Consider the following 12,071-nt stretch of genomic DNA (forward strand, 5'->3'; position numbering starts at 1 on the left):
GCATATGAAAGAGGAGCCTTGCAAACCCTCAACTTCCTAATTTCATGACGATTGGACTTGTAGTTTGAAAGTTACATAAAGAAATGTGAAAAGATAGTATTTAAAACATATTTATGTAACATATAAGCATTAATTTAATGAAAAACATCACACATTTTATGATTATTTGAAAATTACTGCTAAGATCTATCAAACGAAACCGAGTTATTTAAAATCGGACGCTTCATTCAAAAGTTATTCAAACTTTAACACTTAAGCACCGTATATTAAACCGTTAAAACGTGTGAAATCAAAACATATCAATCAAATGTTGATTGTATTCAATGTATGAGATGTGTGTGATGTATGTGTGTATGTATGTATGTATGTATGTATGTATGTATGTATGTATGTATGTATGTATGTATGTATGTATGTATGTATGTATGTATGTATGTATGTATGTATGTATGTATGTATGTATGTATGTATGTATGTATGTATGTATGTATGTATGTATGTATGTATGTATGTATGTATGTATGTATGTATGTATGTATGTATGTATGTATGTATGTATGTATGTATGTATGTATGTATGTATGTATGTATGTATGTATGTATGTATGTATGTATGTATGTATGTATGTATGTATGTATGTATGTATGTATGTATGTATGTATGTATGTTATGTAGGTATGTGTGTATGTATGTATGTATGTATGTGATGACAATTTGCAATTTTAAAATTTGCAATGAAATTCAAGAAAAGTGAGAAACATGTCAATTGTCTGAAGTTTTTGAAGCCCCTTAGTGGAATACGAACTCTGAAATTAAAGAAAAGAAAAAACTTTTACCGTCTAAATTCCACTATTTAATATTTATTCGCGACAGATACGTATACGCTTTGAAATAAGACACTGATGAAGCCTGCACATCGTAGGTGAACTACGTATCTGTTGCAAATAAATATTAAATAGTGGGATTCAATCGAAAAGTTTTTTCTTTTCTTTGATTTCAGATTTTAATTGTCATTTTCTTCACTTGCTGTTACTCACAATTGTACAAGAAAAGCAAAGAGCGAAGAAAAGCAGTTTATTTAAGCATGTAGGTATAGTGGTGTATAGAATCAAAAATACTAGTGAGTTGATTTTTCCAAATAAATTTGTACAAATTCCAAACAAATTCTGCGCATCAATAGATGCTCTTTCCAATCCATGGATACTAGAGCTTAGAAATGTCTTATGAAAAATAGGAAGTAAACGTTGCACGGTAGAAATTTTGTAAGATTTGTTTTCGTTAGTGATATTTTAAAGGACAGATGTCTTATGTCATGTATCATGTTTTAATAAATAAATCAAAAAAAGACGAGCACTGGGAATCATATCGATCGTATTTCCCATTCTCAAGCATGTTTATGGCGCAGCTTTGGCACTATTTTTCGACCTCATCTTGTTTTCCTAACCCTCTAACATTGTAAAAACGATGCGATTAAGCTAATGACTATCTTTTCATGAAAGTACATTCAAAAGAAGCTTAAGTTTTGATTTTCATGCAAAAAATAATTATCTGAAGGAGCGCCAGCTAAGAAATAGTTCAATTTCTCTTTTTCATATCTAATGCTCTATTCAGTTATTTTTTCTAATTCAGATATATTGCAAAATTGAAGCCAAGCAAACTAATAGTAAAATTTTGAGATTAATCATTTTGTTGTAGATATCCTTTTTCTTCAAAAGCGAAGTATAATAATAATTTTTCTGAACTCTTGTTTTTCAAAGATGCTAACTTTTGAGCGCATGGTATTAATATCAAAATATCAAAAAAATCTACCCTTTGGGTTTAAACCACTCAAAAAAAAATATCAGAAAATCTGCTATGAACACATGTTTCATATTGTCAGTTCAAAACAAGTTTCGTATGTGGCTCTGAAACCCGAAAGTTAGCCGATCGATTATAAAACTAAATAAGATGTTCATCAAATAACATAAATGACGCTTACAAGTATTTACGCACCCAAGGAAAGAAAATATAATTATTCTACGCAATACGTTATGAATTTTACTGGCAAATAAGTATTTTGAGGAATACGGAACGGATATTTAAAAATATAGTCAAGTTAATTATAGATGTTCCTGAAAAATTAAATAATGATTATTGTGGCAATAGAAAGGCTAGGTCACGCCGCTAGGTGGATTAATTTGGGTTTCACTAATAAATTGCACCTACGTGCTATAGAATTGTAAACCGTAATACATTTTCAAAGGTTTTGGTATCGTGGCTAGCCACGACGGGTCAACCTTGTCTATCAATATTATCGCACAGATTTGAGTCGAATCTCAAAACTTCGTAAAGTTTTGTACGCCTGGAAAACAGTTTTTCACAAAATTTTTAATGGCTGCGGAACTTCCAAGCAAACTTTGAAAAACTCTACCTTGTGGAAAATTTCCAAAATGTTTTTTATTGTTTCTTGTTCTTGTACTTGTGCCATTCATTGACAAATGTGGCCATTGGCTCATTGACAAATTTCATCATTGACAATCCGGATAAAATATTATTTGGAAAAATCTCTTACAAAATGTTCGACAGTGATAGAAAACTGCAAAGAATAATCTAAAAATCATATAGCGAATTTGTTTATTCAATCTGGGTTGGAACTGGATGAATTTTATTTGTCAGATAGGCGCAAATGAACACAAAAAATTCATCCAGTCCAAACCCGGATTGAATATACAAATTCGCTAATAGCCTGTCTCTTGGAAATATTTTCTATCTCTTCTGTTTTCAATGTGAAAATGTTCTTCAAAAAAATTTTTATGAACGCCTATGATTTTTTGACGTAGGACTACGTCTTTGTTTACTATACTGGGACTGGGTAGCACTTTGTGAAAACGAAAATAGTGTAACGTTTGAATGAAAGAAATGCTAATGCAAATGCCAATAACTACTAAACTACGGAACGAAACTGACCAATTCATTAGTCGTTGAATAGATAAAATTACCAGCAATTTTATGGGTGGTAAGAGAGCAATTTTAGGGAGGGCGTAAGAGGAGGGGCTCCTATACAAATGAAACATAAATTTCCTCAAAACTCGAGAATTAATCAAGCAAATGGAGCCAAATTTGTCATGTGGGGGTTTTTGGAGGTAAGATTTTTTTCTGTGGTGTACTGAGACCCCTTCCCCTGCTAAGAGGGGGGCTCCCATACAAATGAAATACGAATTTCTTCATAACTCTAAAACTAATCAAGCAAATGGAACCAAATTTTGCATGCGGGGGTTTTATGATGGTTTGAGACCCCTCAACCCTGTGGTAGGAGGATTAGGACTCTCATACAAATAAAACAGAAATTTTTGCGTATGTGCCATATTTTCTGCTATGTAACAAGCGGTGATTTAATGATTACACGGATAGCAACGGTGATTAGCTGTGAAAGTAAACTAGTAAAACCTTCTCGGAACAAAAGACAGTGAATCGACGTCGCTCACTTACGTGCCCGTTGTCATTCATGTCAAAAGAGACGGACATTCGAATGGCACATCATATTTGCGATGAACGTGCTTTGGCTTTAATGTTATTTGTAACCAGTGACCTTTTTAAACTCCACTAGCGAGTTAAAGTAAGATTATTAAAAAATGTCAAGCTATGCATAATCATGTTTAATACAATAATCTGTTGGCTGGTCATTCATTACTATTTTAACCTTTATGATGCGCACAAGTGATTTTTAAAAGAAATCTCTATGTCTCAATGGTTGCAGGCGTTGTACTTATGAACCCCCATCCACGTATTTTCAAAGCCACCAATGAAGAATTGAATCTGAATATTTCTTTCTCTTCTTTCAAACATTCACTTAAACAATGACACTGACATATTCTTATAAACATACATATGCCAGAAATGCAGTTTACATTAGTCTTTGATCTAATGATCTGATATAGTCCTTTATCTTAGACTTTTGCAATGAAGGTTTGCGGGTTTGCCAAAATTGGCGCTTATCAAAGTATTGCCAAATTTGCGCTACAAACCAATTTAGCGGTTAGCGGTTAGCGTTAGCTTCCGCTAAATTTTTAGTAGCTTTAGCGGTTAGCGGTTATCGAAGTTAACGTTTTGAATTAGCGGACTAGCTGTTAGCGAAGCTAAAATTTCGGTTAGTGGTGCCCACCTCTGGTTTTCACTTTCAATAAGTTGTTTAAAAAGTGGCATTTGCGAATGAATTTTCTAAATCCTCCCTACTATCCAACACCGATTCTTGACCGGATACTACCGTTATGCCATTCCGTTCAACAGTTAAACACGCCTTATCACTGATAAATCAAAACTTGATCTGATTTTACGGAAAAAAGCTCCGTCGGCGAGATGGATCGATTCTGGTCTTAGCCGAGGGAAACTACGTTCAAAAAAAAAAGCTCCGTCTGTTGTCGAAAATCCTTAATTTGCTTCGCATTGATGACCTTTGTTTAGCAGGTCACAAATATTTCACACTAAGTATTAATATTAGATTAAATTAATTATAAATCTTGGAAGAAAAGTACAATTCTACTGTTTCATTGATAAATTTCACTGGGTTTCCCTAAACTATTTGTTGTCGTATTTTTATGAGATAAAGAAAGACCATCACTGACATTTGGCTTTTACAGACCGTCGCGAGCAATCCGCAACTGAGCAAAATTCTAAAATACCACATGGTAGATGCGGCTACTGATTGTAACTGGCAGTTGTACTACACTTTATTCTGGTAATTATTCACACATTCGTTTCTTACGGCGATCTCGACCCAACTGATCCACTGCTGTCGGCCAAAAGTCAATATATATTTCATATTCTTATCAGTTAGGACAAAATAATTGCTGTGAGTAAGGAAACCCGAGAACGATCACTTTCATCGAAATATAATTTAGTATACTAAATCCTAGTGAAATCAATTCTTAGACATCTATTTCGACCGCCAATTTGACAATTATTACTTAACCCTCTAACGGAATAGGTCGTCTGTAGAGGGCCTTTGCTTTTGGAGCTTCAGAGCCACATACAAAATTTGTTTTGAATTGACTAAGGTATACCGTGGCAAGCGGAAATGCGGGGTAGGTTAAAACGGAAGCGAAAATGTTCACCGGAAATGATGAATTCCTGCTAGATTTTGACGTAGGACTACGTCTTTCAGGAAGATAGCTGGTATAGCGGGTAATTCCAAAAAATCTTTCTCGAAAAGTGGTCCAGCACCTTCTCACGCAGAATCACTGAATCTGACTCCTTCACAATGTGATAATTGTACTGTGCTATTTTTTATGTATTTTTATTCATTAAGACATTATATTGGATGGATAAAATAAGCTAAATAAAATAAAAAATAAAAAAACGTTACGGGACACCATTTTGAAGCACCTATTTTATTTTACATAGAAATGCTTATCAAAAGTCAAGCACAGCGCGATTTTGAGTGTACATATATGATTAAAGAAAATCCATTGTTTCAAAAAATTCGGATTTAAATTCTCTGGTATACGGAAATAAATGCAAAATTTTCGTTACGGGACACCACTATAAAAGTACCTGTTTTTAAAGGCCGCTTATCTGGAAAATGCTTTCATTTTTCAAAAAACTCTGTATGAACAAAATGTTACCCTACTAATGAAACATGTTTTGATGATATACAGTTTAAAATTATTTTGGCTTAAAACTATTGACAGAGAATTAATTAAATTCAGCCTTGCATAAATGATGAAAAAATCTATATTGTTAAGCTCCCACTTGTAAGGTGCATTTTAGCATGAATTGTCAATAAACAATATGGCAATTCAGGATTTTTGTAAGCTGTATAGTATGTTTGAACATACTACATATAAATATTTTTAATATTACTACTTTCAAAATTTGCTCTCATGGGATAGATGCGCGTGGAATGTGTCTTTTGTTGCTTGCTTACTTCGCAGAAGTGCTCACTGCGCACAGTGGGGCGACTCCATACAAATGCTGGCCAAGCCAAAAAATTTAAATCAAGGATAATATGTGGTTCTTAAGTAATTTTGGGGTGCTGAGCCCGAATTTCAGGTTTATTTTGCAGTAGAAAGTATATTTTTTGTGTTAGGGAGAATTTTCAACTATTTTTCAAGTATTTTTTAAGAGTAATGACGTATAAGAAATGAGGATCATTCGGAAAACTATTGCAGATGGATTTTTATAGGATAAAACATTATATAAAACAATACAAAGCAAGTATGATCTTTAATAATCAACACAAAATCCATATAAGTTAATATTAATCAAAAATCAAAACGTTTCCCCTAATTAGTTTTCTTAATCTTCTTTTTCTTTTTCTTCTTCTTCTTCTCCTTCTGCAGAATCACTCGTTTCACGTTTCGTCTTCAATAGTAATATAGCGTTCTCAGAAAGATTTTTCTAATTACATTTTTCCGTTTCGAAGAAGCTATAAGCTTTATCCGGAGAAATAAGAAGACGAATAATTCTATCACGATTTGTTTTTTCACACTTATTTTTGCATGTAAAATATTGTCTTGTATTTTTATCACTATTTTTAGCATAAGGCAATAACCTTATTTTAGTGAGGGTCAATACCGGTGTAGTGGCTAGCATTCACACCGAGGACCGTGGTTCAATTCCCAACCGCGCAGAAGTCACGAGTGACCCGAGTTGTTAAAGTGACTATAATTAAACAAAAAAAACTTATTTTTGTGCTTCTTCTGTCATTCGTCCTATCAGCATTATAGTTGTCTAGATTAATTTATGACCGCGAATTCAAATTATTTGCATTGCAGTGGACGTATTATATGAGGACTGACTACCCTATGACTACCCTGACGTAAAGGTTTTTGGTCTACAAGCAATAAGCTTCGAATTTTTCTGAAAAAATGTGTTCAAGAACTTGCTATAAGAAAATTTCTCAACCTTTTAATTAATTTCATATCTATACCCGTGATTTTAGAACTAATACCAGGATTGGTATAAGATCTTCGAGCTGTATTTCCGTCATTACTATCGCTGTATCCTCCAGATTTCCTCCAACCTCTAAAATCTAGTCAATATGCAATATGGACCATACATTCGAAGCAGCTTATCCAACCATGTAAAGGAGATATCGCATAATTAAGATATCCTACGTTTACTTTGAATGTTTGCATTTTGTCAGTATTGTTGAATTCTGATATAATAGCCTTACAAACATAACATCTGTGCTCTGCGCTACTCTGCGCTAAATGAGACTATATCCATTTGAAAGTTCATATTTTACGCTAACTTTTACCGGTAGTGCCAATAGTGGCGAACCTTGGCTTCAAAACTTTTAAGCATGTTTTACGCGAAAATTTGGCACTTTTTTAATGAAAATTAAAATTATGGCATACTATGATAAAATTACTGCATACTCAATTAATGGGCTTTATTCAGCACTATTTTTTGAAGGACTTTTCCTTAGACACCGTTTAAATCCGAGTTACCATTAGACCTCTGGCATGTTTTGAAATAGGGGAACTGGGGGGAAAATGAACACCCTTAGCAATTTCGCCATTTGCTTCCCCAGGAACCAACCAAATGCTGAACGCACTACATGAATTGAAAGCTGGATTCATATTCCATGTAGCAAAATATAAAGATGTTTGAAAAAAGACGATTTGTCATGAAAAATTCCTTATTTCCGAAAGCGTTACATTCGAGCCTGATTTTTTTCGTGTGGGTAAAATGAACATGCAGTGAGGGCGAAATGAACATGTCATGGAAAACTAAAGTTAACATGCAGCTTGGATAAATTAAACATTATTTTACTTTATCATTGTTCTACATAAGCTGTAGATATTCAACAAGGCTGCTGGAATTAAAATAGGACTCTACAAAGTTAACATAATGTATCTTCGCCAGGTTCATACAATGCTCGACTTTCAACTCGCTTCATCGGTCATTTTCTGTCATTTTCCGAGAGACTTCATCATTTTTATTGATTGAATTGTAATTAGGTCCTGGCTGCTGATAAATGGAAAATAAAACATCATTATACACACTGTTCATTTTGCCCCCATAGTGAAGTGTTCATTTTTCCCCCAAAACACCAATTGTTTTCTAGTGTTTATTATAAACAAACAGTTGAAAAAAACATTTGGAATTTTCGACAGATCCGCAGGACAGTGATAAGCAAACAACACTAAATGATACAAATAGTCCAAATTTAATTTGTTTCGCCAAAAAAGTTTACATACTAATAGTGGAAATTAACATCAGCGTCAGATTTCAACAAATATTTTTTACTTTTTCAATTTTTTTCACTTTAGAACGTTTATGATCACCACATATTGTCTCAAATAGCTTGAAATACTTCTGGGAGAAGATCCCTATTGATATGGAACAGATTTTAATCGGTTTACTGGGAATTTGGCTACCTGTTCATTTTACCCCCCCTGTTCATTTTACCCACAGTTCCCCTATTGGGTTATTTTTCAAAAAAACGCTAAAACATGCTGAGATAGCATACTTTCAAGATTCATAGAAACTTCAAATTTTGTCATATTGATCTAAAATTTTGGATTTGAACACTTCAATAGTATAGAATCACAGAAAAAAATCAGAGGGGTTGTGTACAAGACACGACCGCATATATAGGTGACGCAGGACTACGTAAGTCTCTTTGTAGTGATAGTAGCATGTATTCATGCTTGTAATCATTCGATTCTTCATGTATACATGCTATATGCAACATATATATGCTACATGCGTTGTATGTAACATTTATCAAAGTAATAACATTGCATACCTTCAATTCTCAAAAGATTGTGCCTTTGAAAACAATTTAACAAAATCAAGAACACAAACTATTGCTTCCCTGCTACCTTACTGAAATTAAAGATTGTTTTTATTACCCATGGTTCCCCACGTTGAAGGGATTTTACCAATTCAATCCTATTTTATCAACAGCACATCTTTTCAATACACTTCTAATGAAATGGTAAGCATGCGTATTCACGGGAAACTAGCAGTCATTAACTTTTCGTTGGAAAGCCCAATTTCGGAAGCAGCTTTTCGGCCCAAAAACGGGATTGTGTTTATAAAACCCGATTTAATCCACCTAGTGGTGAAAGGAACCTTTGTTATACGGTCTTACTTGCTATTTGAGATAGAAATCGACACGTCTTCGAAACATAATTCATCTATTGGTTATCGTTGCGTAGTGCGTTGGTTGCGTTGGTTTACATAAAATTTTCGAAAATTGAATAAGTTTACAAAATTTGAACAAAATAGGAACACTTTTTAATTTTGATAGGTCCTTTTTTCATGAAATTGCCGAGTAAGGATAAGTAAGATGTTATTAATCTGAGTAAGTGCAAATAAAAGTATGTTGTAAGAGGAAATCTTATTCTTTAACATATACATTGCCTAGTAAAGCTCTAGTTTATATGTTTTTGAACTATGCATAGTTTCCTGTAATGCCATTCTATTTGAATCACATCAATAGAGTTTTCATAAATAATTTTCATCAATTTTTATTAACTCACGCTGTAGTATTTTATACAACACGTGTAGGTTTTTCAACGCCATATTGTTATAAAGTTACAAATCGTTGTTTAACTAATGTATATTCTTCAACAAACTTATTATGAGCAAAATATCATAATTATTCAATGCAATAATAATTTAAATTGGTGGGAAAATTTATGCAGCAAAACTATCAGCAAATGTAAAATGTTTAAAATGTATCCGTCTGCTGGTAGTCGAGTAATTCGGAGTCAAAATTAGGGTATTTTTTAGAATCAAAGTTCTACAGACCCTAAACAAACAAACATAGAGGTATACTATTTCCAGCAAAGTTTTGTATTTTTAATATTTGTACTATTTTGTAGTACATGAAAAAGTCATACAACAATTACAAAAAGAGCAAAAATAGAAAAACTGATTTTACAAATTCATATACAATAAATAAGATATTTCTATCTTCGCTCCAGAGATAGAAGGTTACTGTCTTTATCAAAATTTCTTGTAATAATATGCTCTATAACTTTGTAGAACACATCGATGTGTTATATTGACACTGAAGAAAAACAATTTTTTTATTTCACTTTTAGGGGGATTAATCAAAATTTAAATTCCACCAGACGATAGAGCTTTCAATTTCAAGAAACTCTTACAAAGGTTCGATAAACCTAAAACCAAGTTTTCCCAGTCAAAACTCTAGTGCACACGTTTTCTATGGTTTGGGGCTATTTTGCGCGCGAGTAACTGTGTTGCAAAAGTTGGCGCGAGTATTCGAGGGTTAATATCTTTTAACCGGTAAAACCAATTCTTATGCAATTTTGCATATATATTCTTAGTGTCAAAACCTCTCGTTTGATATTAAAATAATTGAAATTAGGTAAATTATCTTGGTTAAAATCATTATAAATTATTGTTAATTTTGGTGTGGTGTATACGGTTGCTCATAACTTTCAAATTAAACGTCCAATCACAAAACCATTCAATAGTGATCTATTAGGATATATTATCTTCCAAATGAGACTAATAGCGCATAAATCGGTTTGGCCATCTCTAAGAAACAGGCGATAATTATTACCTTGTCAAAACAGGTTTTTTAAGCATAACTTTTAAACTACTTGTTTGTTTTCAATTAAAAATTGCTGAACAATTTAGCTTTAATAAGGGCTTTCATTTGATACTAAGATCGTTGAAATCGGTCATGTAGTTCCGAAGAAACCCGTGTCACGTATTTTTCACATTTTTGCTTATAACTTTTAAACGAAACGTCGTATCACGAAACAACTCAATAGTGATCTACTAGACAATAACACCTTTCAAACAAAAGTAATAGCGAACCATTCGGTTCAGCCATCTCTGAGAAACAGGCGATAGAAAAAATCATTACATACATACACACACACACACACAGACATTGCTCAAATCGCCGAACCCTATCGATTGGTATATGTGACTTGGCCCTCCGGGCCTCGGATCAATTTCATGTTTTTCGACCAATTTTTAAACCTTTGTTATAGTATAACAAAGGTAAAAATGTATATGGGTCATTCCACGGGAAATTTACAGTCAAAATTTTTTTTCTCTTCGGAATATTTTTTTTACGTTCTTTGTTCAAAAAAAATCGACACGTATTTTTGTATTTCGATGTTACTGTTGGAATTCGCAAGATATGATTTTTTAAAGTATTGTAATCCGAAAAAATCACTATTTTTTAAATACTGATTGTAAACATAGTTTGTAATATTAAAAAATGACTTTCTACCAGATGTGTTCACTATTCCACAAGCTTTCAAAATTGGTATACCATACTTCCTCTTGATTGTTTTTCAATGGTTAAATAGTGCATTTTTATAAACAATTGCAATTTTTTCAAAGTTGGAACTTTTTTTTCTCGATTTTTTTTATTTTAAAATATTTGTTCATCTTTCTCGAAGAAGCATGCAAAATTTGGAAATGGAGAAATGAAAACTCTGGAAGTTATGAGTTTTTATGTCTCAGCGCGTGTGTTAATGTGAAGCGAGCGGTTATGCTCAATCGATGTTCTAACCCACGGGCAGCTTCATAACGAGGCCGCCTTTGATGGTAATAAGTGTAACGTGTCGCTGAAGCACGTGTGTTCGTCCGCTCGTTTGCATTAACGTGCGCGCTTCGATATAAAAATTCATAACTTCTAGAGTTTTCATTTCTCCATTTCCAAATTTTGCATGCTTCTTCGAGAAAGATGAACAAATATTTTAAAATCGAGAAAAAAAAGTTCCAACTTTGAAAAAATTGCAATTGTTTATAAAAATGCACTATTTAACTATTGAAAAACAGTCGAGAGGAAGTATGGTATACCAATTTTGAAAGCTTGTGGAATAGTGAACACATCTGGTAGAAAGTCATTTTTTGATATTACAAACTATGTTTACAATCAGTATTTAAAAAATAGTGATTTTTTCGGATTACAATACTTCAAAAAATCATATCTTGCGAATTCCAACAGTAACATCGAAATACAAAAATACGTGTCGAGTTTTTTTGAACAAAGAACGTAAAAAAAATATTCCGAAGAGAAAAAAAATTTTGACTGTAAATTTCCCGTGGAATGACCCATATATTTCTCCCGCGTTGATCGACTGAT

General features: G+C 33.0%; 1 protein-coding gene across 1 annotated transcript in view; it reads right to left on the bottom strand.

The window, feature by feature from the left end:
* Positions 1–4,716, bottom strand: part of LOC128740634 (thioester-containing protein 1 allele R1-like) — a 33,406-nt gene extending 28,690 nt beyond the window's left edge. Inside the window, exon 1 of the mRNA XM_053836197.1 lies at positions 4,603–4,716. Coding sequence (XP_053692172.1) covers positions 4,603–4,664 — 62 coding nt within the window. The 5' untranslated portion in view covers positions 4,665–4,716. The remainder of the gene's footprint in view (positions 1–4,602) is intronic.
* Between the last annotated feature and the right edge of the window lie 7,355 nt (positions 4,717–12,071).

This window comes from Sabethes cyaneus, chromosome 3 (assembly GCF_943734655.1).
Source record: "Sabethes cyaneus chromosome 3, idSabCyanKW18_F2, whole genome shotgun sequence".
Lineage (NCBI taxonomy): Eukaryota > Metazoa > Arthropoda > Insecta > Diptera > Culicidae > Sabethes > Sabethes cyaneus.